This window comes from Zerene cesonia, chromosome 2 (genome assembly GCF_012273895.1).
Source record: "Zerene cesonia ecotype Mississippi chromosome 2, Zerene_cesonia_1.1, whole genome shotgun sequence".
Classification (NCBI taxonomy): Eukaryota; Metazoa; Arthropoda; class Insecta; order Lepidoptera; family Pieridae; genus Zerene; species Zerene cesonia.
In genome coordinates, this window is record NC_052103.1 from 4,419,605 (window position 1) to 4,446,596 (window position 26,992).

At 32.6% G+C, this 26,992-nt stretch overlaps 2 protein-coding genes across 3 annotated transcripts; one reads left to right on the forward strand and one right to left on the reverse strand.

Moving 5' to 3' along the window:
* Positions 1–12,788, forward strand: LOC119833180 (glucose dehydrogenase [FAD, quinone]-like). The gene is made up of 13 exons (XM_038357077.1): positions 1–136; positions 1,700–1,752; positions 4,898–5,137; positions 6,270–6,441; positions 6,959–7,158; positions 7,974–8,098; positions 8,420–8,600; positions 9,059–9,319; positions 9,831–9,973; positions 10,330–10,495; positions 11,037–11,247; positions 11,497–11,674; positions 12,314–12,788. The coding sequence occupies exons 2-13, from the start codon at positions 1,723–1,725 to the stop codon at positions 12,432–12,434; spliced, it is 2,028 nt and encodes a 675-aa protein (XP_038213005.1). The 5' UTR covers positions 1–136; positions 1,700–1,722; the 3' UTR covers positions 12,435–12,788.
* LOC119833155 (condensin complex subunit 3) lies at positions 12,657–26,992 on the reverse strand. Of its 2 annotated transcripts, none has more exons than XM_038357071.1 (28): positions 26,747–26,992; positions 26,501–26,671; positions 25,942–26,067; positions 25,490–25,638; positions 24,979–25,138; positions 24,572–24,753; positions 24,109–24,303; positions 23,310–23,470; positions 22,553–22,734; positions 22,152–22,250; positions 21,972–22,037; positions 21,588–21,716; positions 21,031–21,144; positions 20,578–20,752; positions 19,991–20,073; positions 19,758–19,875; positions 19,267–19,352; positions 18,688–18,807; positions 17,807–17,974; positions 16,895–16,991; positions 16,703–16,771; positions 15,708–15,812; positions 15,075–15,221; positions 14,705–14,854; positions 14,199–14,378; positions 13,617–13,735; positions 13,276–13,367; positions 12,657–12,884 (listed from the first exon to the last, which is right to left on the reverse strand). In XM_038357071.1, the coding sequence occupies exons 1-28, from the start codon at positions 26,894–26,896 to the stop codon at positions 12,824–12,826; spliced, it is 3,654 nt and encodes a 1,217-aa protein (XP_038212999.1). In that variant the 5' UTR covers positions 26,897–26,992; the 3' UTR covers positions 12,657–12,823. The 2 variants fall into 2 exon arrangements, with proteins under 2 accessions (XP_038212999.1, XP_038212998.1); XM_038357070.1 differs by having other exon boundaries at positions 13,617–13,741.

Here is a 26,992-nt window from a genome sequence, read left to right on the forward strand (position 1 = left end):
GGAATATCAATATAAACTTTAAGCTGGGCACGAGCAGTCGTGGTCGCTTGCGCGTCTTCAATCGCACGTGAATCGGCGCGGGCGCCGCGGATAAACAAAAATAAAATAAATACTGTGATAACCTATGTGATTTTAGGTACGTGCTTTCATATTTTTATATTAAAATAAAATAATAATAACATAAATTATTTTATTATCAAATCACAGGATTGATTATATTGATTGATATTGATATTGTATATATTTAACTCTTCAATTAATTTTAATATGTGAACATTTTTTATAACTAATAAAAACGTATAAAATAACGCATAATCTTAACAAACACTTAAAGTGTAAATACAATTTTATTTAAAATAATAAAAAACGCATAATAAGTAAAATTAGTAATAATTTATTTTCAGGTAATATAAAAAGAATAGTCGTCTCTCAATCATCAACATATATTAAGTATAACTTTCGCAAATCTATTCAAAGTGAATATTAATGGTTTCCCGTGTCATCAAATATTTATAACACGAATATGTCATCGAAAGTCTACAATCTTTTATTTGTATTTTTTCTTGTAAATTAGAAACATCAATATTTCCGAGGAGTATAGTCGGTTGCCTAAACACCTGCCTTTTTAGATGTTAAGTCAACAAATATCTTACTAAAAAAACACAATTTTCAATTAAGTTTTGAAGCTAATAACACGTTTTCTTACCGATCTTGTTTATCTTATCAATCAAATATGCAATAATCGAAAAAATACGTACTAATTTGGTAAAACTAACTATAATACACATTATTTAATATAAGTAACAGTTCAAGGCAGCCATGATCGACCAAAACCGTTATATTTTGTGAGGTGCTTGAGCAATTTCATGGTTTTTGAGGAGCCATTCAACCTGCACCAGCTATCGATACCTACTGTTGGCCACGCGTGACGAATCTTAACAAACAATTTCCCTGTTACAATTCCTTACACGTTTCTTGAAGATAACGTTCGCAAAAATCTATACAAAGTCTTGACCTAAGTGTCAACTCTTGAACAACTGGTTTTGTATAGTATTCTGAATGGTACTTGACGCGTTACGGTTTTAGTAGAATGAGCTTGTCATGAAAGCTTTTTTTAACGTTTAAGACTAGATTACATTAAAAATTAATGTATGGGACTAATGTATGCACATAAATAAGAAAGATGTGTCAAGGGATTTGAAGATGATAATAAAAGTGTCATTTGAATGCTTATTATTACTTAATTATCCACATAGCATACAGTTGAAAAAAGCGCACTGTAACATCCGCAGTGTGAAAACAATTTATAGTATTCACATGTATGCATAATGATTGAGTTGACTTTCCAAGAATGTGGAGAATATAATAGTGTAATTAATTACACATTAGACTGCACTTATATGGGAACATATTATGACATTTTAATTCATTAAATAATATAACAAAATAGTATAATGTTGCACATCGGTTTCCAAGACTTTTATTACAATGTAAAAGGCAGCTGAATTAAATACCTGTCGCATTGTGCGTAAATTCCTATGCGACGCTGAAAGTACAATTAATGTGAATCCCACATAATTTAATAAGAAGCTAGCGACTCTTGGCTTAATTGCCCGCGCCCCTAGTGAACAAACCCCAGAAATGGGAAATATAAATACCTAAATAAAAAAAAAATAATGATGATTCTCTTTTATTTCAGTATAACGCATATCATATACTTAGATGGCCGAGACAATGATAAGAGCGGCGGAGGTAAGAGCATTGTATTAAGTAATATAAAAAAAATAGGTTCCTAAAAAGTTATATATCTGTCTTAGTGGATTATTCGCCTTTCATATATACCAGGATGATGATGATAATTACGATATCAGAAACTTTGTAAGAATATCTATGATTAAATTTTACATTAATTTATATTGAAAAAACAGCGATTATTTTGTCTGGAGATAGTGGATGAGGCTTTTTAATTTCCTTTGCCCATGCGGTTAAACGGCGAATAACAGCAAGTGATATTCATAATATGATATTTCACCTGATTATTCGAAGGATTAATAATAATACTACAGACTGTTTTATACAAAAATGTATCTTAAAAACTGCTTGTTATCTAATTTTGTATAACTGGTAAATTAACTTTATTCCCTGCGTGCAATAATAATAGCGAAGATTTGCTATAAAATAGTGTTTAATTTAAATAGAGATCTGTATATATTTCACGTCACCAAACACATTATTTTTAAATTTAAATCTACTTCTTCATTTATATGACACTAACAATTTTGAAGTAAGCTTTGAATTCTGAACAATAAAATCTTTATAATTACTAACTACATTAAAATTATAAGAGATATTAACCGACTTCTTTAATATACGTTAAGATGTAGTTACCAATTGTTTGATACAATGCTATTGTTGTGCTATAAGATTAGTTCAAACATTTTTTATTGCTGAAAGAATCTCTAGAACTATATAAAAACGTTTGTTGTGTATAAATTTTTTGTTTGATATCATTGCAAAAACTGGGCAAGATCCCAGTTTTTACAATGATATCAGTAGTTTATAATTGAACAAGCAAAAAGGACTTAATGTACAAATAGCATGTTCGTAGTTTACTATGTAATTATGACTGTAATCAATGAGTAGGTCAAAACAATAGGTCTTCCTAGTCCGTAGAAAAAAGAAATCGCAACCACATTCCTCAAATACCTTTCATTGTTGTCACTGTAATTATACAATCACATAAGTTTTTGTATATTATAAATTGCATTAAAGACGTGAGTTTTAATCTATACGTCGTCCGTCTAGCAGTCCGTCCCGGCCGCCCGTTCGCCCGTGATACTTATTTTATAGCTTAAACTGTCCCTGATAGAAAAAAGAACAAAAGAGATAAAATTCGGCGCTTCTGTACAGTTCTTTACACCCGATTGAAGAAGACGAATTTATGTGAAAGTCCATTAAAAATCCCATTTATGTAGATAAACTTTATACTGGACAAGTCATATAAAAGGCGCATATTTCAGCTAGTGTCGGTGCATTTACTGTAAGCATTCTAATATTTTAAAATTCACTATGCCATTGAGCATTATTGTTACGTAGATCAAAACATTAAAATAAGAGTAGACAATCTAAATACTTAGAAGAAAATTAACCTATCTCATATGTCTGGTTTATATCGCATGTTGAGAATTAAACTAGGTAGGGAAATAACGTCATTTACGTACCCACATAAGTTTTTTGTATGTACATATTTATCAATTAGGTACTACTCAAATCATAACAATAAACATAACATAAATATGCGATTTTTTTGAAATTCATTGAGATACATTTATTGTCTTACAAAATAATTTCAATTTCGTTGGATATGTATTTCAAAGCTTATAGTCCAGTAATCATAGCATATAAATAATATTAATTAATTATTATTAACAATGAGTGAATCTTATCCACGTGTCGCTCCTGCTAAATCATTAATTACTTATGAAATCATTAAACGTTACCATATTTAAGTAATTAATGATTACTAGAATAATGATGCTACATCTTGCTACTTTAATAGAGACAATTATAGGTATAATTGTGCTCTTTGTGAAGTGTCAGTCAATTTAAAGACATTAAAATGTAGACTTGTGACTAATAAATGAACTGAAAATTGAAAATGGAAACTGAAAATTTGTAACTTTAAAATTATATTATCTAAATCGATTACATTTTGATAGGATAAGAGTATGTTGTAATTTATTTAGACCTATAATTTTTGTTGCCAATGCTTTTTTTTTAAACGGATAGCTTGTTACCTCATTTTTATACTTACTTAAAAATAATAATTGGATACATAGTAGTTTTTTGTATACATATTCAATGATAATCGTGATGTCCTTTTTTGTCTAAGCATTGGATAATGAACTGTTATTGTAGTATATAATTTTTATGGATTAGACGTTTTGTCTGAAGATTCGAACATTATCTTTTTGTGTTAAGTATTGTTTTTATTGAGTTGGAAAATTAGACACGATTTGTGCGTAGGCGTGGTATTTATATCAGTTTCACCCGTGTAGTTGAAGGGAATTCCCGCGGGTTTTACCACTCTCTAGCCCTCCCGGTTGCTACGTGAGAGAATAGTAAGCAAACCTAATTTCGCATAATATTATAAGTAAGTTTCTATCTTAGCTATCCATCTTTTTATTAACTATTATAATATAAAAAACCACTTCGGAAAACATTTTTGTTAAATTAGGCACTTCCCAGTGCTCATCTCAAATCTAATATTTATACATGGGAAACTAAAAAAATATTCTTTTTGTTTTCGTTATTAAAGAGTATGTACACTGTGAAACACGAAAAAATAAAGAATGACGTTTCAGTATCTTGAATGTTATTAAATTTATGAAAATAAATTGCCCAGTGTACGGGATGAAATCCAACTCTGTATATTTGGTAGCTACATGTAGAAGGAAGTGCAGGTAGGAGTATTGTTGTTTTACTATTATTATAATACATCTATTAATAATTGATCGATAATATAACGTAGATGTGGATTCTATCTATCGTTTATTATAGATTCGCAACGGCTATTTAGCTATCCCATAGAGAATGAATGTAGGTATATAGGTAATTATAAATCACTTAGCGTTCCAAATCCGAAGTCCCTAAACACTTTCGCTTCCTTGTCAGATATTTGTTTGCGATGAATTAAAATAAATTCAATTTTTGCCAACGTTAGCTAGGTACGTCTAGTGTGCACACAATGTTATCTTGAGCAATAATTTATTATTTTTGAACCTATTACAATACGAAAAATTATCGTAGAATAAAATTCAGTAAAACAGAAGAGTAGAGTAGTAGTAGAAGAAGAACAATGATGAACTCAAAACTTTTATTATAATATTTTCTCTAGGCATGTCCGTGTCCGCTGCGGGAGATAGGGCCGTCCATGGCCGGTTCCTGTGGGAGTCAATTCCTGCTATTCATGAGTATTTTGGAGTCGTTCGTGAATGGTCGCTGCGATATTGTGGACCCTTGCAACCGAGTACCGGAGAGAGATACGTTGGACGAAAGCTATGACTTCATCGTGGTTGGCGGTGGTACGTCTGGATCGGTAGTGGCTGCTAGATTGTCAGAAAATCCGCAATGGAAGGTATGGAATATTCAAAATCAAACATTTATTAATTTAATGACCTTTATTATAAAAAAAAATTAAACGTTAATATTATAATATTTTAATTTTTTGTTTATATATTTTTGTTTCATAGGTGCATACCTGCCTTAGTACATACTAAAAAACCATGTAGGATATAAAGGGGTAATAGTCACTAAAATAAGAATTAGAATACAAAAGTAAAAATAGAATTCTTTATTGCAACCGCCGCATATCAAAATTTACTTAATTGGCTATCATTAAAATCAATAACTATTTAAAATATTGATGACTAATTTTAACTTAAGGTTGTGAGGTGCCCAGGCCAAAAAATACAGTCAAATTGACAATTTAAAAACGTAACTTAATTTAATTTTGTAATTTTTAATAAACAGTTGTCATTTCCGATTGTATATTAGTAGTAAGTAGTAATGCATCTAAAATTTCCAAAGCATTAGCATTTCACTAATCACACTAATATTATAAATGTGATAGTTTGTTTGGATGTATGTCCGTAAATTACGATTAAACTACAGAACGGATTTTTAAAAATTTGATAAAAATTGATATTCAGACAGAGCTGAGTTGGGTGATAGGATACTTTTTATCCCGATCAAATGCTGCCTTGGGATAACTAAATCATTTGTACATGTCACAATTCCACTCTATTATATTGGACTCTAGTTTACCATAATATTCTGACGCATCTCGTAGTTTCCCGTGTCATAAAAACGTATTATGTATTTCAAGCGTAATTATCGTTATATAATTGTTTATTATAAACTGTAATATACTTTATATTGTTATTTTATGATTGATTATAATAAAATTATGTCTTGCGTTTATTGCTATTCTTTAATGAACTGAATAAAACATACTTTAAGATAAAACATTATATGAATAAACGTGGTAAGCTAGAGCAACTATTATAAACGAAAAGTAGGTAGTACATGTTACTTGTCACAGGAACGAGATTTTGGAATAGTTACCTATAAAGGACTTTTTAATAACAGCTCTATTAACCATGGAACACAAGGTGCTCGGTTTAAATTTCTTTATATTCGTTCTGATCGTCGATCAAAAATCACGACAAATTTCCAAATGACATGACATTATGTATAAATGTTTTAAGGTTTTGCTGATAGAAGCTGGAGGTGACGAGCCCTCCCAATCGTCAGTGCCAGCCTGGGTCACAGCTTATTGGAGCCGAAATGATACTGATTGGAATTATTATACAGAACCACAGCAAAGGGCTTGCCTAGCTAATGGTGGAAGATGCTCTTGGCATAGAGGGAAGATGTTAGGTAATGTTGAAATTGCTATTAAAATCATATACATTTGTATATATACAGGTGTCAAAAGTAAGTGTGCTATGACCAAACTAACGTAGGTATAACTTTTCATACGCTTTTTTCGTAAAAAAAAACCTCAAAACATACCTGACGTATTTTTTTAAGCCCTGACAACGCGCAGAACTGCCATTCACGTGTTGTCATACACATTGACCCGCATTGGTGAAGCCACGTTATATCTATGCCGGCTGCGCGAAGCTATTGATGGAAACATACATTCAAAGAATTAAATCAAATCGTTTTATGTATTTTCGATGTTAATTTAAAGTATTTTATGTCATCAGCGTACGCAGAACTATAAGATTCATTGAGATTATCATCAAAAGCGGGACACCCCGTATATCACGATATTGAAATTAATGTGCAATTCAGGAAACCGCTAATACAAATGCTTAATCTAATACAAAATATGTTTTTAGTTTGTATTATATTAATACGAAAAACTTACCAATATTCAATGAAATTATAGGAGGTTGTTCAGTAGTCAATGGCATGATGTACATGCGCGGTCACGCAGCTGATTACGACGGTTGGGCGGTCAACGGTGCTACTGGCTGGTCGTGGTTCGAGGTGATGCCCTACTTCCTGAAGAGCGAGGATAATAAGGAAATAGGTTCTGGAGTGTCCGGACAGTACCATAATACCGGCGGGCCACTGCCAGTACAAAGGGTAAATAATCATATTCTTATTCGTATTGTATTCACTTCCAGTACAAAGGGTATGCTGTAATATGTTCTGTAATGTATTCGGGTAATAGAAAAGGATTATAAATATAAAGTTACCTAAGAATAGCGGATCGTTTAGGTACAAAATTTTACATAAATTGTGGGATAGGAATAATTATTTGTATAGACATAAATCGCACAATAACATTGACAAATTTGAATGACAAAAATGCACCGGCAATCTATGTAGATTTTGTAAAATGTTCTTCAAAGTGTTAGTAAACCTATAATTTTATACAGTTTAGTTATTCAGTATCTAACTAATATAGTTTGACAATAATGTGTAGGTAAAATGTACAACAGTCTTGTTATAGGTAACAAATATTTATTAGGTATACGGTAAACAAATAAAATTAAAACGAACAAGTTTTAAAATTCAATATCAAGGTAAAAGGATTGTGAAAGCTTCGAGAAATTTGAAGAAACCGGTCGTTCCAAAAACATCTCGAATCCTCATTACATTTGTGATAAAATAAATAATTTTGTTATTGTCATTTTTATGTGATCATAAATTTCATAACACACTTTCGAAGTGTTTCGTATTGTTTGAAATCTTTGTTTATAACCCCCAAAGGAATAAACACTGATATAACGAGTAGGTCGCAGCAGGTCATAGGAGCAAATCGCAGTTCTGTTGGCCAGTTAAATAGTGTTAGATAGAAAATTGCAATTGCTCATGAAAAGATTTTCCAACAAGTATTATTGTTATTAAGAAACATAACCATCGAGTATAGATAACACAGATGTCTTCGTTTGCAGTTCCGCTATGCACCTCGTTTTGCTCATGATGTTGTATCGGCAGCCATTGAATTAGGTTATCCACCAACCAGCGATTTGAATGGAGAATCTTCTACGGGTTTTACCATCGCACAAGCGTTTAACGAGTAAGTATTTTATAACGTTCTACCTTTACTTTTATTTTAAATTGTATTTGCTTATGACGCTTATAGGTACATAATCATGGTGGCGAACACTGATTTATGTATATCTCGAGCTCTGCTAAAATGTTTTTCTGCGACAAAAAAAAAAACTGAATAGTAACATCTTCTAGTTATTTAACATCACGTTTATTAATACCTAACTAGGTGATATCACTGGATAATAAGAAAATTTTAATTTTTGTTTTTATATTATTCAGTTAAAATGATTGATTGATTTGATTTCATGTCCTCGAAAAACATTAGTTAATTCAAATATTTTTGTAGCAATGGTACTAGATACAGCACAGCGCGTGCCTATCTACGACCGGCAGCACATCGGCAGAACCTAAATGTCCTGTTAAATGCCCTGGTGTCCAGAGTTATCATAGATCCTACAACGAAGAGAGTCACGGGCGTGGAATATATTAAAAATGGAGAGACTAAAACAATCGGAGTAACAAAAGAGGTAATTTATAGAACTTGTAAGTACCTTACTACGTGTAATGTTAAAGCACTTATTCTAAAACTATTTGTTCGCCCTGGCTTAGCCCATGGTATATATATAGCCTATGTCACTCAGCGATGTTGCAACTTTCTAATGGTGAAAGAATTTTTTAAATCGGCCCAGTAGTTTATGAGTTTATCCATAACAAACCAACAAACACAAATTCTTCCTCTTTATAATATAAGTGTACATGCTATAAAGTCTTTTCTATGCGTAGTTTTCTTTGATAAGTAGAAATACTCTTCTACCAGGGTGGCTTAGCTATTTTAAAGTTCTCCCAAAATAGATTTACTAACAGCCACGAACTGAAGCTTCCAAAATAATACATATCCTTTATCATTCTCATTTTCCATCACACAATCCCGCATTTAGCCAACGTAGGTCAATGTCGCATTCCTTTCAACGATATTTCTTTCTAGGTTGTCTTATCAGCTGGTACCATGAATTCACCACAAATTCTCATGCTATCTGGTATAGGACCAAGACAAACGTTGGACAAGTTCAATATACCTGTTATTGTGGACCTTCCCGGCGTTGGTCAGAATCTACATAATCATGTCGGAGTGACGCTAGACTTTACTTTGACCAAGGAACCAGACCTCCCAGAGTTGTCTTGGGAGAGTGCTATGGAGTATATGTTAGAGAGAAGAGGACCACTGTCTGGAACTGGTTTGTCCCAGGTAAATTAAGCTCAGTTATTTCTACAATCGTTTCAAAGAATTGTATGTTTAAGAATAAAGATTTCAAGAGGTTGCTTGTCAAACTCAGACATAAACTCATTTTTGTTTGCATTACTATTTTTCACACTGAAGCTTTGACTCTAGCCTTTAGGTTACCATAAGCATCGAATTCGAAAAAATCAAAAATTTCAAATCTTATTATGTATGTATACAGGGGGTTTCGGGGGCGATAAATCGATCTAGCTAGGATTTTTTTTTAGAAAATGTCATATTCGTGTTTTATTCGTGTTTCTTTTTCCTGACATCTATTGGTGAATAATAATACTATTTTGCTTCGTAGATAGCTGGACAACTGAAATAACACATAGGCACTTTTTATACCGATATTCCTACGGGATACGGTTACGCAGCACGCTTACGCGGTTTCAACCGCGGGTCACAGCTAGTTAAGATTACATTACATAACGCCATGAGCTGTTTTGTAACTACTAAATTATTCCAAATTGTTCAGCTTACGGGCATGATAAACTCTCGCCTGTCGTCCGCCGGCGGGCGCCATCCCGACATCCAATACTTCTTCAGCGGTTACCACGCGTCCTGCGGCGACGGATCCGTCGCGCAGCCGGATCAGATAGCTAATAAGAGGAGGATATCGTAAGTGTTGTAGATTTTTTGAAATCTTTCAAGTTAATTAACTGGATATATATGTATTGTGGGATGAAATAAGACTTACGAGATGAATGTGAACTTGTCACGGCATAAATGTAGCGAAAAAAATAAATAGATAAATACTTAAGGTTAATAATGTTTGAGTAAGATAGAAATAAGTTCAGGGTTATAACTTGTTCACATGTAGGACTTTCAACATTGTCATAGACACGGTTATGGAATGTATAGAAAATATTTGTGTTACGTATTTGTAACTAACTTGCGTATTTTAGTTCTAATAAACCAATCTAGATGTGATGGTTTCGAAACTGCAATTCCTTTAATATGCGCAATATTTTCAGAATATCAGCAATAGCACTGCAACCACGCAGCCGAGGCTACCTCACCCTGCAGTCAGTGGACCCGGCGCAACCTCCTCTGATGCAGCCCAATTACTTCTACAATGAGCACGAGCTTAATGTACTTGTAGAAGCTGCAAGAACGGCGTATCGGCTGGCCAATACTACGGTACTTGTTCATTTTCCATCACTTAAGCCACGTTATTAAAATGGTATGCTGCAAATCAGAATATCATGAATACTATATTCTGACTACATTTTTTTTTTTTTTTAATTTTTAGTTTTTTAGTTTAAAATTTCTTACATTTTTTTTTATTTTTCATTTGTAATTATGTACAAGTTTCAAATGACTATTATTCTTTTTTTTGTTAAATAGTAAAATGTAATTTAATAAAAAAATTATTAAATCAAATTAGTTAAAATACTTTTTCTATGTATAATAGATTGAAGGATTGAAAAAAAATATAATAAGTCAAAAATATATATACGTATAATAACTCTAGAAAGTACCTTTATAATCTATATTCATTTAAAAAAATTAGATAAACTGTATCACAGACTCAATTCGATCTTAATGGTGGTTTGCGCAGTTTACTGCGTACGTTTACTTCACTTCAATTGCCTATTGCTCTTATTATAATCGACAAAAGGCAATCAGGCCTATTAAGTGTTCCTAACGGGCAAATATGTTTAACTTACTATTTAAACAGATTCTCCGCGAGAAATACGGTATGCAACCAACCGAAGGCTACGGGCAAGAGTGTCCAGGTGGCGGTTTGAACCCCACGGACGAGTTCTTCAGATGTTTGGCTCAACAGCGCACTGCTCCTGAGAACCATCAAGTGGGCACTTGCAAGATGGGCTCCAACGATGATCCTATGGCTGTTGTTGATCCTTCCCTAAGTGTGTATGGTGTTGAGGGTAAGTTCTTATATGAATAACTAGTTATACTAATACTGGATACTACTTAAAAATATAATACCTATTCAAATATAATATTATCATTGAGTGTGCTTACACATAGGGCATGAACCTATACCTAACATTTGTAGTCCTATTTAATTGAAATATTATTTGAAACAATTCCAATACAAACATAGTTTTATGAAAAAATGTGTCCCTTTTACCACCAATAGAATAAATGATTTTTTTCTTATTTTGTATATCCAGGTTTGCGAGTAGTAGACGCATCAATAATGCCTACAGTACCCTCATCGAACACTGCAGCGCCCACGGTAATGATCGGAGAGCGAGGGGCAGAGTTTGTTATCACGAGGCATCAGAGGTTCAAGAATAGATATGGAACGGATAATGTAACGAAAGGCGGTGCTATTAATAATGACAATAAGTGAGTAAAGGCACAGAGTAAAGAGAAAGCATGCAGTACTACAACGCCTTAAGTGTTGTAGTTAAAGCCGAAAACATCTAGACAATGTCGCGGTTGTGGTGAAAACACAATTTTTTGTAGATACGAAATAACGTTTTATAATTTGTTACAACACAAGAAGTATTGTATTATGTATTATTTATCATTAGTCAACGTAATTACATATCACTTTTAAAATATACGTATAATAATGTAAGAACCTGTGTACCTGAAAACATAAAAAGATGAGCGCGGTGGCAAATTATATATTGCCTTATAGGCTTAAATAGTGTCCCGAGCTGCTAATAACATGTCGTATGTATATCGGGCTCGCTCTTCCCAGATCTCGCTCGTTGCCCCCCGCACGACAGACTTATCTAAATATCTTCGATGATGGTTGAATTATTAGACTATGGTAGTAAGATTCATTCTTAAAAAAACAAAGACAAAAAATAACCGAGTATTTCTAATGTTTTTATAATTAATTATTAATTATTTAGTAATTTTACAAAATATCAAGATGTTCAACCCGATAATAATTAATTAAGATAAATTATAATTAATTAAACAATTTCCTATTATATGGTATGGTATTATAAAAAACGACAAATCAACCAACAGGTGGAGTAAGTGGGACGACAGACCGTGGTCGTGGAACAAGAATTGGCAGAACGCGTACAAACCGCAAGATTGGTACAGACACAATCATGTGAACCACGCTAATTATCAAATTTCTAGATAGGACTACACTGAATTTTTTGAATATAGATAAATATTTAATATATTTATTACGAATGAATTCTATTTCATGTATTACTATTTATAATATTCTTTACAAATCGTTAAGAAAATGATGATGATGATTATGCTTATATGGGAAAGTGCAAAAGTTTTTAAAAAGCGTTTATTGTCTTTATCTTTAAGTACAAATTATACTATTATTCTTTTATTAATCCTATTAGTATTTTTTTTCCAAAAGGTTTGACTTTAAAAGATTTCTTATTACAAGAATATGTCTAAAAGTAAGATAAAAGTTGTCCAACAATTATGTGTAATGGAATTAATTGTTACTTAGGTATTAGTAATAAGAGAGGTTCTATGAAAATAAACATTTTATTTAATATTTTACAATTATTTCTTATTTGTACGTTTTCCTTTGCCTTTTGGTATAGGTTCTGGTTCAGAATCCGACCTGTAAAAAGAAATAATATAGAGTTGTTGAATATAAATTTTATAGGAACTTCATACAATGTCTGCTGAATAATGCAATTTAAAGATTTTATTATGTATGTAGTAGATTATTTGAAGAAGTTTTAGCATTATGCAGTATTTATGTACATTATAAGTTTATATTATATTTTTTGTAGGTATTTTTTTCTTCTTTTGTGCTATCATTTCAACTTCTGACATATCCTTTCCTACCAGATTGTCTTACAGAGATTGCTGTGTAGCAATAAGGCCGCCTTTTGCACAAAATATGAGTGACTAATAACTTTGTATAAAATTTAGTTTACTTTTTGTACAATAAAACATTATAAATAAAAAATTATGAAAAAATATACAATTGTTAATATCATATTCACCCTTCGCTAGCCTCCGGTGTCTCTGGTATAGTAATGTTGGATTTGCTTACTCTTCTGCTGTCATTCTCGGTTTCATTTAGTAAAGATTGTTGCTGAAATACAAAGAATGTAGAGCTTATTAAAGGCCTTTTTTGTTAGAAGTTATTTTTTTTGACAACATTGGCATGACAACATGTTTTAGAAAAAATGCAATTGTTATTCTGATGATGAGACTATTGAATCAATGTAAACGTATGATTTTTTTTTGGAGAAAGACGTGACAATAACCAAAAAAAAAACAGGCTTATCAAACTTCTTACGAAATAATGAACAATATACAAACACATACTAAAAACACTCACAAAATCATTATCATAGACAATAGTGTGCAGCTCTGTGTCGTCCGCTGAATCGTTCGCCATGAACTGTTCCGCCGCACTGCTGCGGGAACCCGTCGACGAGCGAGTGGAACGCCGCGGCGCTGGGGCTGATATTAATAAGTTATTAGTTATACTCGGTTGAATCATCATCATCATCACCGGCCCATATTAGTCACATCATCAGCCCATGTTTGTCTGTGTCCCTGCAGTGGGACAAATATGGGCCTATAAAGGCCTATATAACCTATTGGGTTTTGAGTTGAATATTATCCTGTAATTAATTGGTAAAAATAATGTGTGAATGTCTGTTGAAGACACAAGATGCTAGTTGTTGCTGTTGTTGTTTGCCCATGTAATCCAGAGTAAACCATAGATTAAACTCATCCTATACGTAATAGGGGTTCTTATATATTTTACTAATATTTTTAACAACCGCCTTAAAATTGTCAGAACTAGACCAAATTGAAATAGGACCACATGGGAGGCATCAGCTTCCAAATAAAAAACACAAAAAATACAATTGAATTGATAACCTCCTTCTTTTTTGAAAACGGTTGGAGATACCTTTGTCTTGCGTTTTCTTTTCACCGCCCTGGCCACTTCGCCCAGAGCTCGGAGAGTCTGAGCTGGAACCGGACTTGCCGCCGCGCGTCTTGCGTACCGTTATATTGGATACATCGAGATCGGATGCTGGTGATTTCTGTTCCTGCTGCTCTTTCGACTTGCTTACTGCCTTAGTTTTAGCTGTTTGAAAATATATCAGCATCATTTTAATTATTCTAAAAAATAAAAATTCATTCCAACTATTAAATAGCAAATTTATTTACAATTAAAATTATGCACAACTCGTTTTGATTAAACACTATTATTATGTAAAAAATTTAATTGATCTAATAACCAATTAATTTTATATATAACCACCGCAACAAAAGGAAGTACGACAATAATTTGAGTAACAAGAAAGTAACAACTATAAAACTGAATTCTCAAAGAATCTTTTTCTTTGATTAAAAAAAATAAAATAAATGGGAAACGACACAAATTATTAAAAATAATCAAATATTATTAACCTCTATCAGTATCTTCTACCGATCGCTGTGACCGACTCCTCTTATACCCTTTTTCATTTTGCTTCTTTCCATTTGCTGTCTTGCTCTCTTTGTCTTTTTCTATAGCATTTGTTTTTGTTTGTTTCGTCATTGACAGCTTCTTTTTCTTACCTACATACATAAGATAATAATTTACTTTACTTATGAGTCTGAAGCTCTTTTATGAATTATGTTATTACAAAACAGTCAAATGTTATATTACGGTCAGTGATAACGCTGACTTTAAATATATTTGATCACTCCTTACTGAAGAAACAAAATTTAATTATCGTAACTAAAAAGTAACTTTATATCTATTAATGAAATTAAAAACCATGGATTTATAGCATACCTTTAGTAATTTTGGCTTTCTTTACTGGCGAAACTCCACTGCTTCCTTCTGAACCGCTATTTGAAACATCCTTGGATGGTACGACGGAATCTGTGTCTGATGATTGGGCAGCTGACGTATGCGTATCTTGGAAGGGTTCCGCTTGTACTGCCATTTATTTTACAACATAAATGAATAATATACTACGTTATAGTTCAATTATATCCTAGATTAATGGATGTATCTCTTTTTTATATGAAAAAAAGTTTGCAATGGGAGCAATTATTACTGCAAATACTAAACCAAAATATGACCAATTTCCTATCATATTAAAAAAAAACGCTAATGGGTTGAACATCTACGGAGTTATAGTTACAAAATCAAAAATTCTTAGAAATTAAAATCTTTGTAACGGATTTTAAACACGATTTATTCATTTTATTAACCCGACGTTTCGAACACTTTACAGCGAGCGTGGTCACGGGGAGACTGAGATGTTATATGTCTTGAAGGTCATACAAAAATTCTTTCTTCGTTATTGGGAAGATCGGTGAATAAAACGATTGAATCATACATTGTACATACGACTAATTGCTTATTGTTTTACATACACTTTACCTTCTTATAAATAATTTGTTGAAAAATAACAAATACCTTTCGATATATGTGACGGTTCAGTTGGCGAAGATTCGTCGATTTCCACTTCTTCTTCAACTGTTTCATTTATAACTACATGCGTGCTGCGTGCTAACGGTTGCGCTGCAATTGATTATTGTATAATAATTTAGATAATTCAAACCGTTACCAATAATATAAATGCACAAGTGTGACTGTTGGTCCTTCTTTTTCGTTTGAGCTGAGCGGTTATATAGTATGAGTTTAGTTAAGAGAGTAACCACTCAAACTACTATTTATATCGTACCAACTAGTACGAGAGAGTGGCATAGTTTACTTTTCCACGCGATGAAATATCTCATTTCCACGGAAATATCCATTATTTTACTCCGAAATTCAGAGAGTAGGATAAGTGGCGCTGTATTAAAAATGTGACACGAAGGTGAAGCCGGGTGCGAAAGACAGTAAATTAATAAAGAAAAATGCCTTGCAATGCATGACGTCGAAAGGAAATTACGAAACATTATATTTTCTCATGATATTAAGTTACATAGAGGAATGGGAAACTCCTACTCGTACTAATACTACATAAATCGCTAAATATCAATTCAATCATAATAAAACACATCTCTAATAATGAATACGACTAAGCGCTTGATATTAATGGAAATTCATAGATTGGCAAAGAATTTTGAATACCATAAAAAAAATCTACAAAATATTCTGAAGAATACACAATTTATGTGGGCTATCAGAACTAAGTGTACAAAAATACGTAAAAACACCATCGGATGGATAAACCAAGAAGGGAAGCTTTAAAAATATACAAAATAAATTATTTAAAAATAAAACAAACGCACTCAGCGCCAATTTCTTGAATGTAAAAATTGTCGTGCGATTACTGCTGTTTGACGAGAAACCTTAAAAGCAAATATCGAAGAAGAAAATATTTAATTGCTTAATTTAAAAATAAAAAGAAAAAAATATGTGCGTATCAATTGAAAATAAAATAGGTACAGTACATTAGAACTTACGTAAAGAAGATGTGGTCCGTCCCAGTATACCTAATGAGTCTTCACCAGCCAATGTTCCTTCAGTTATACCTGAAATAGATTTAGTATTCTAGATTAAAACTAAATCCACATAAAACACCATACATTCTATGTTTATTTGCAAGTCATAGTGCATATTCAGTATTATAATGTAGAAAATCAGACATTTCTTACCCGTATTGGACATTTTATTAAGACTCGCCCTCTCCATTGCTTCTAACGCGCCGAGATATCGCGTTAGGTTTCGACACGACTGTTTATCAGGCAATTTCTATAATAGAAGAAAATAATGTAACAGGTGTTATGTGTTTATACATTGAAGATATGTAGAAAATAAAATTTGGCTGGCAAAATACACAGAGTCAAATCTGGACCAGGTATTAAATGAGTTACTAAAGCTTCTTGCGGCTCTTCTCTGTAGAAACTGTTTTCCGAACCGGTGGAAAATGTTAAAACTGTGTTATGACGATTCAAAGGAGCTTCTATAAGAAGTCCAATTGAATAAATAAATGTTCGAGTTGAGTTGAGTTTGTATAAACTTATGTATTTTGACAACATATGATGCAGAAACTTCTAATTGGATTTATATGAAACATGGTATTCTTAGAGCAGTGGTGGCTCAGTGGTGAGGACCTCGGACTTAAAATCGACAAGTCGGGGTTCGAGACCAGGCGAGCATGCAAGAAATAAATTGATTTTTCAATTTATCTGCGCATGTATAACATCACCACTGCTCAAATCGGTGAAGGAAAACATCGTGAGGAAACCGGCATGTCCAAGAATCAAAATTTCGACGACGTGTGACATCCGACAGCCCGCACTTGGCCAGCGTGATGGATTATGGCCTGAACCCTCATAGAAGGCCTGTGTCACAGCAGTGGAAATTTATGTGGGCTGATGATGATGATTGATGATGTTATACTTTGAGTTTTTACTCTGAAGTTGTACATCGGATATTATATTACTGATATTCAACACTATTACTTTGGAAAAAAGAGTCATTATTAATTATTATACTTATGATTTTTCAACTCCTATTACTATAAATCGAGCAAATTAACACATTTAGGCGTGTAAGTCGCTCACCGTGCATAAATGCCTCAACATAGTGGCCAAGTCGGAAGCAACATTCGCTTCTCTGGGCGGTGAGAGTAACGCTAGCATTCGACACGCCAGCCCCACTTCAGGCGACGCCGGCTGACGAACTAGGTATCCACATAGCACCATCGCCATTGCTCCTTGACTGTCTATGAACTGGAATGTGAAGGAACGAATTAGTAATAAACATTGGGTTTGATAAGTGAATGGAAGAATGTTCTAGTATGCAAAAGAAAGAAAGAAAATTATATACAATGAATAGAGAATTTCTGCTTAAATAGTGTTGAAAATTATTGTAAATAAATTTCGTAATCAATCGGAAATTTTAATTAAAAGGTGACTAACCGAGTATAATAACAAGTTAACTACAATCGCATTTTTAACAGTGAACACAAAACTATTATAATTTATGACAATATCTGAAGTAATTCTATTCTTACTATTGTATTACCTGACTTCAATAATCTCAAAAGTTAAATACGATCTGGAATAACACAACATATTTCAACCTTTACATCATTTTTTTTTTAAGTTATTATATCCTTAACGTAATCGTCTACTATCCTAATAATAAATAAATAAGAAATAAAAAAAATCTTTATGCATTCACAATCATTAAACTACGGAATAGTATTAACGTTGTGAAGGACTAGTGTCTGAAATAGGTCCTAAAAAGACCTGTAGTACAGATCACTAGCCCCCCTCGCGGATAGAACTACTAGCAGGAAAGGTAAAGATACAAGTAAGAAATAATACAAGCGGACAAACGTCTAACTAATGAAAGATCATTCAATTTAGTCGCACGTGCTTAAATAATATAGGGGGTAACTAAGGTCATTTCCTTTAAAAAGTTATTGGACTGCACTCACCTCATGGTTAACTCTAGTGAGAGACACGATAAACTTGACCACAGCCTCTTGGTCGATCTCAGCGATCGGAGAACTCGACGGTGCGTTTGCTAGCGCTCTGAGTGTTGGCAATGTCGCTTTCTGTTGCATTAAATAAATTTCAATACATATATATTACATTAAATAAATAAAATATAACTTTATCTGTCTCTTCACAATAATATTAAGTACATATCATTGTAGGACATGGATAGCTTAGCAATTTATACTGGCTTTTAAATGTTTTTTTATAATAAACCATTTTCACATCAAAAAGTTTCGATAATAAAAATACTATAATTGTACACTATGGACATGGACGTACCTTAGTCGAGAATGCATAACCCAAATGCGAAAAAAGCGAAGCGAAATGCCGGCGGAAAGCTGGCGAGTTAATTGTAAATATATTGTGTGTCCCTAAACTTTCATACATAGATTTCAAAAATAGAATCGTTTCATGTTAGGAATAATGACAATAAGAGTCAAGAAAATTTTCAAATCAGTGAACGACGAGGAGACTTCTTGCAATAATATTAAGATGAATATATTTATATAACGAACCTGAATTTGTTCCTGTGCCCCATCCACGCTTATCGGGAATGTTTGGAAAAACACGCCTATAATTTGACGTAGCATATCTTCCTCCACTAAAATTATAATATAATATAATTAAAACAGTGAATATCGAGAGTTACACCTGACAAGGTTTAATATAATTGGTCAGGTTCTTAATTTCTTTTCCAAGAAAAAAATATTTATTTATTTTATACTTTATTGCACACAAACATTTATAAAAAAAGACATAAATGAAACAAAAACAAAAGAGACATTATGCACAAATGGCGGTCTTATCGCTAGGTAGCGATCTCTTCCAGACTACCATATAAAATAAAAAGAGAAACATTTTGAAGAGGAGTGCAAAGTGAAAATTAAGGTAATTGGAAAAAATTCTGTTAAATATACTTATAAACTGCTGTCAAAATAAATTTATAGTTGTGCAAAAATTTAGTAAAAAAAATATATATTTAATTACATAATATACAGTCATATACCTGTGGCAGGATTGAACCAGAGTAACATCAAACGGCTGAGAATTGCTGGCGATTCCAGATGACCCAAATATAATAATCGACAAATGCCTTCAACAATAATAAGTCGATATGTGGCGCACTGCAAAGAAATAAAATATTCCAGATGTTGGAGTTACTACTAATTTCTTTTAGAAGTCGGTTAAAAATAAACTTTCGAGATCCTCAATTGGATATTTATAATTTAGAATACTTACAGCACTTTCCATTATTTTCAAAAGTAGTTCAATGACAGTGCTATGAGTTGGCGATAATGATATTGCTGATTCAGATAATGTACCTGCAACATACCCCAAGGCATTATAATACTTTATGCATTTTTGAATGTTGAGATGAATTAATGTAATATGTAATGTACTGGGAATGCATAATATCTTTTTTTTTTTGGCATAGCGGGCAACTGAGCTGGTGGTTCGCCTGATGGTAAACGATCACCACCGCCCATGAACATTCGCAGAGGCTTAGACCTCTGAAAATGTGCTGCCCGCTTTTAAGGGGGATAAGGAAAGGATTGACGACTGGAAAGAAGGAGTAGACTGGGAAGGGCTAGGAGAAGGAAATAGGCCTCCGGCTCCCCCACTCACCGTACGAAACACAATAGCAAGCTATTATTTCTCGCCGGTTTTCTGTGGGGGTGTGGTACTTCCCCGGTGCGAGCTGGCCCAATTCGTGCCGACTACCACATTCAGAATCCTTTTTCATTACTTTATAAGTTTTTTTAGCTAAACCACATTCATATTTCAAAGATTTTTAATTTGTATCGTCAAAAATCATCAAATCTCACCATCTTCTTCAGTAGCATCTTCAGATTGCAGTGTGTTGCGTTTCTTTTTGCTAACTTTGCTATCACTTTGTGTGACGTCATCATCTTCGAACACTTTAGCGCCGTGCACGCACAGCAAATCTATTATGCAACGCAACACTGTTGACACTGTGGGCTCGTTTGTTGTGTCTATTAGCTGAAAAATTTATATCAAAAAACTCCTTGGTTGATTATGGATAAACCACGTTTTTACAAGTTTATTCTTGTTATTTATCATGATTCAATATAATACGTAACTCGTGGTAATTAGGTCTCTTTTCGCTAAATGAGAAATTATTTAAAATTCAAGGGGAAAAGAAGACAACAAACATGCGTGCTTGGGGTTACAAACAGAAAAATCAATGATAACGTAAATATGATAATATTTAATGAAATAAATCAATTACGTAGAACTTTTATATGATTTTGACTTACGTTAGCAAAGAAGAAAGCCTTATGCTCTCTCGCAAACTCTTTGTCTAGCATTCCAAACAGAGCTACCGTTTCTAAGGCATTATCCAATATTTCAACATTTTGGAATATTTCTTCCTGACAAAAAAAGTACATATTTAACGAAAAAAAATAATAACAATATTGCAATAAAACTTTTAAATTGTAAATGAGTTTCATGGTATAGAAATACGATTGCAAAACATTTTTTTTTTTTACAAAATACTAAACCATCTTCAAGTCAGAACTAGACTAAAGTAATATTATTCTCTATTTGAAAGCTAGTGCCTCCCTTGTGGTCCCAACATGGTAGGTACTAGTAAATGTTACGAGGAAACATAAAAAAAACTTCTTTCTTTTTTGAAGTCGGTTGATAAAATTATAGTACTTCTTCAATCAAAAAATTTTCGGTCCTTCTTTATAAGACTGAATGAAAGTAGATCTTATAAAACGACAACTACCTACGTAAAAATAAAAACTATAATTTTTTACTCAAAAAAAAAAACATGGTTTTAAACTGGTTTTAAAGTTGCAAACTTTACCTCCAGTTCAGTGAACATCATTTGCAACATGGGCGTAACTGACTTCAACTGCGGCGTGTCTAATGCACTGTTGAGTATTGTCAGGCACTTGTTCAACGTTTCTGTATCTGACGCTTTCTCTTTAATGGTCTGGAAATAATTATTGTTAATATTTAATACATTCAAATTCAGAAATTTTATATAATACGATATTGTATCTAATAAGGTAAAGCTTGGTAAATGTAGACATATTAAATAATGAATATTCATAGATTATTATGCATGTGCATTTAGTTTAAATAAATCTGTTAAGATCAATTAAAGACAGATAAATATTTAATATTTTATGAATACCTCTGTTATATCCCCATCTATTAAAAAATAAGTCTGTATAGATTTACTTACAGTAATAGGCGGTTGCGGTGTAGCATCAATGTTTAGATCCTCCAATTTCTTTTGAATATCAGCAACCTGATTACACAAAAAAAAAATTGTTAAATACTTACTACATATAAACATAAAATGTTATGTCACAATTAGTGACGTGAAGTTAATTTGACCAGAAATTTAGAAACATATACTTACTTTGGCTTTACATTCCGCTGCAAGGGCATAGTTTTCATCCCTCACAGCTTCCTCTTGAGCTTCTATGGCAACATTTAAAGACACCCGAAGTCTTGCTCTCTAAAAAAAATTACAGTATCCTTAATTTTTTTCCATTAAAAAGGGGTATGAGTTTATAGCTTTTTTTGATCAGCTAAAAGCTACTATTTTGCATGGCGTTATAACCCGTCACAAATATGAAAATAAAACCATTAACAAAGTAATGTAAAGTAATAAAAAAATACCATAGTGAATTTTTAAAAAGTAACCCAAAATTTCATCATATACATAATATAGCATTGGAGTCCATAATCTCATCACAATATACACCATGAAATTAAACCTTATATAAACAAAATAAAGTCTACTATCCCATAACACACCTTCAGTTTAACCTCGGCGCTATCCACAGGCGGCGGTGCGACCGGCTCAACATCCGGTGGATCCCGCAAAGCGGATATAACACGACACACAACCTCCATGCGTTGCGTCACATCCGATAAAACCAGTTCTAGGGCAGATACGAACGCACGAATCACGTCTGCATCTAGCGGCCCGTACTCTCCTATTGAATTAGATCTTTTATTACTTTAAATTGGTACATTACATACATTTTAAATCATGGGATTGTTGGTTTGAAATCTCAGAAAATAAAGGTTTGAATTGAATATTATTTTTGTATCGAATAGTCCAGTTGTTGAGGTTATATAACAACGCTATAAACTATAGGCATACACACATTTTAAAACATATCGCTTATTAAAATATTAGTAACAATATGTTATATATTGTAGAAAACATTCAAACTCAAGTGATAAGAAACTATTTAGCGGTTCTAGCGGTTCGCTCGTGGTACACATATAGCCTATAGCCTTCCTCAGTAAACGGGCTATCTAACACTGAAATAATTTTTCAAATGTGACCAATAGTTCCTGAGATTAGTCTGTTAAAACAAACAAACAAATAAACTCTTCAGGTTTACAATATTACCATAGATATAATCTATATCTAATATAGGTTTATAGTACAAAAAACTTGTGAATTGTCGCATACATACAAATACATCAATAAGTTTATATACTGTAAGTTTCTATAAAAGATTTTAAAAAACAATTGGTCGTGAATATCAGCTACACATACCAGTAAGAGTATCAGTAATAAGGGTTTGCAGTGCAGTACGGCCAGTGGGATCAGTTGCATCGTATACCTTCAGCATGCTGGCCAGTTCATGCAACACATACTGGCGAGTACTGAAACCAACTGGGTCCTCGCTTTCCGAAGGGCATGGCGATTCTACAATACTGAAAATGTATTTTGAAATTTAGGTTAACATAATTCATAACCCGCGGTTTTACCCGTGTAAGTCCGTATCCCATAGGAATATCGGGATAAAAAGTTGCCTATGTGTTATTCCAGTTGTCCAGTTATCTTCGTACCAAATTCCATTGCAATCGGTTCAGTAGTTTTTTGTGAAAGAGTAACTATACACATCCTCACAAACTTTCGAATTTATAATATTAGTAGGATTTCATTGGAAGAATCAAATAACTACTAAAGGTTACAATTGGCTATTGTATAACATTTATGTATATTAGATATAACGGTGTCTTTGATTGACTTTTAATAATAGAATTTTACAATAAACATGCAGAACGTTATTAATTTATACTATTTTTTGTTTTTTGTAATTAAAGACTTTATAACGGATTTTAATCGCGATTTATGCATTATATTATTTAAACCGACGTTTCGAACGGTTGACAGCGAGCGTAGTCACGGGTAAGTCCTTCCCTTCGTTAAAAACTTTTTAATTTCCAAAAATTATTAATTTATTTCAAACAGCCAACTCAATAATTTCTTCAAACGTAATTTATCAAACACTACTTTTAAGTTCCTAGTGATTTCTTGTCAACATAATATAATTTACCCCGAAACTCACGCTCTAATATATCCAGTCAAAACAACCAGATCAGGTAGCACCACTTCTAGCGTTTCGTCGTCCTCAATCTTATGCAGATGTTCCGCTAGATGGCGCCAATACCATGCTGTTTCTTTATTCAACTTCTCAGCTGGCACTAGTCTTAGGGATTTTTCTGTCGGCAACCATTCTAATAGCTCAGAGATTGAAAGTCGCCTGTAAAAAATAATAAGAGAGACTCATAATAAGCATATTTTTTTTTTCTTTGCAGGTTATGAATACATTATTTTTAATTTATCAAAAAAATCAAATAATTTAAACTGGAACACAAAACGTAAATATGTAAATTGACTTAGTAACTGTAGGACTAATTATGTTACTAAGAAATAAAAAACACTAACAATTTAAATAGAACTGATTTTACATAAGAACTCATCTGCATAGATATCTAGATACTGTATGACAAATGTGAAAAAGAACTTACTTAAATAGTGATTCCAACAATTTGCCTGCAACATACTGCGAGTCCTTCGCATCATGCGCATTATCTAACCTTATAGCCTTTAAGAGGTGTACAATATTGCCTTCAAAAGTACTCAACCAGCCAGGTATTAAAATTTCCTCAACCACCCTCTTTACACGCGGACTACGTTCAGTAAGTCCAACCTATAATAAAAAAATAAAAAACAGATAATTCTTTAAATAAAAGACAACTGTCATGACAATAATAAGCCTAGTATACAATAGCTATCTAAGAATCACAAATAACAATTATAACATTGGCCAATAGAAACAAACACACAAAATTAGAATAGATCAAAGTTGAGCTGAGTTTTGATCAATGTTTCTTTCACAAAACAGAATAAAATATAGAAGTGTCATGAAACTTACCTTCAAAGTGAGCAATCTCTGTTTAACTCGTAGCTGAGTAACATTAATAGCAGATATATACAGAAAAGCGGCTCGGCGCACTGCATCGTCCACATCGCACAGTCTCTCCAACACAAATGGCACATTACGGGTGCATTTGGCTATGGACATTACTATCGCTCTAGAAAATATATTTTAATACAATAAATTTACTAATTATATTAATAATTGCATATAAATTAACTATGAGCTGTGTTATTTAGTAGTCATAATTTAACAGTTAAGACTTTACATACTTTTAATACAAAAAAAGTATCCTAATTAAGAGTTTTACTTATAATATAATGCTTTTATAACAACAATTTATGGGACATATAAGTATATAGATTAGCATTTCAGGATATGACAAAGGATACTTTCAAGCTACAAACCAATTACCAATCAAGATTATCATTTATTTGACATTCTACATTAATATTTTTAATGTATTTTTTATTAACATATGCAATTAATAAAAATTTTAACATGTTACCTCCTAACAGATGAACTGGGGTCACAGCTCATGTGAAACCGATATGCTCGCGTCACCTCATCATCAGGCTCCATAGGATTTTGTAAACGCTGTAGGGCCAGTGCGGCCCGGCATCGTACTGCGCCACGAGTATCTTGAAGCCGTTGCATCTAAAGGATTCAGATCACCAATAGTTATTTAACCAAAAAAAATCACTTTGGCTGAAAATTTGTACAGATGTAGCATTGGACCATAGGAAAGTTTTTAACCTGGAAATCCAATGGGAATGTTAACATGCGAGGAAATGCAGACAAAGCTGTGGGCGGAAAGCTAGCAACATATAGAATTTTAATTACAAAAAAAAAATCAGATAAAGACAAACTATTATTAATATGATTTATAATATATTGATATTATTAATATGATTTATTCAACTTAACAACTACAAATTATGAATTACCATTAAAAATTACCTGAGATGCTAACAACTTATCACACAAATCATCATCTAGTGATGCATCATCACCAAGTGCAGCAAGCACAGCTGCCAGCAGTTGGCTAGCGCGGTATCTCACAGACTGTCCCGACACACACTGACACTGAAATATTTCACAAATTAAAAAACAGTCAATGTGATGTCTCAAAGGAGAATGGTAAACAGTCTTGAGTTACGAGAAAGTCATATATCTATATGAATAGTTCTCAAGCTCACTTAGTCTATTATTAATCAAGTAGCTGTGCCCCTCGTAGTACCTGATATTATATAGCCTTAAACATTCCTCAATAAATGGGCATCTAACACTAAGCACACATCTTAGATTAGGGCGTTAAACAAAACAACCTAACTCTTTAGCTTTATTGTATTAGATTACTTATTAGATACTTTTTGGCACAATGATCTGCTAGTGTATATAGATAGATAGATTTAAACATGTAAACAAGAAAATTATGAACTGAGAGCCTCATAAAAAGTATAAAAAGAAAAGGAAATATTGATCATTTACTATATTTCTATACTTAGGTGATACTTACGTCAAATATAATTTCAAATATAAACATAAGAAATTCCTCTTCATCGTCAAGCGAAGTACAAAAAGTAGCTACAAATTGCACCACACGATCAACGTTGGCACTCGTATCCCCAAAGGTAAACAAATAATGCAGTGCATTTTTAAAACTTTCGCGAAAAGTATCTTGATCTATCTATAAATGCAATAAAAAATATTAATAATTTGAATATATTAAATATACAGTCAAAAAATTTAACATGTAATTTACCTTTTTATAAAGTTTTATCATTTCTTTCACGTATTTTTTGTGTTGCACTACATTATATTGGACATTATGAAATATTTTAAAAATAGCTGGATTATTCCGTGGGTTTGGTTGGTCCACTTTTTGTGGAATGTCTATTTCAACGTGAGGCATTGTAAATAAAAATTTAACTTCTGACTTCTACAATAGGACTGAGGAGTTTATTTGGAATTCTGAAACAATTATGAAACCGTCCGTTCACCGTTGCCG

Bases quoted from the DNA above. Each gene is read 5' to 3' on its own strand.
- LOC119833180 (XM_038357077.1), top strand. From the start codon at position 1,723: ATGGCCGAGACAATGATAAGAGCGGCGGAG. The intron at 1,753-4,897 runs GTAAGAGCATTG...TATTTTCTCTAG, and splicing joins CAATGATAAGAGCGGCGGAG to GCATGTCCGTGTCCGCTGCG. The intron at 5,138-6,269 runs GTATGGAATATT...AAATGTTTTAAG, and splicing joins CAGAAAATCCGCAATGGAAG to GTTTTGCTGATAGAAGCTGG.
- LOC119833155 (XM_038357070.1), bottom strand. From the start codon at position 26,896: ATGCCTCACGTTGAAATAGACATTCCACAAAAAGTGGACCAACCAAAC. The intron at 19,353-19,757 runs GTATATGACTGT...TTATAATTTTAG, and splicing joins CTGGTTCAATCCTGCCACAG to TGGAGGAAGATATGCTACGT. The intron at 16,992-17,806 runs GTGAGCGACTTA...CTTCTATTATAG, and splicing joins TGTTGAGGCATTTATGCACG to AAATTGCCTGATAAACAGTC.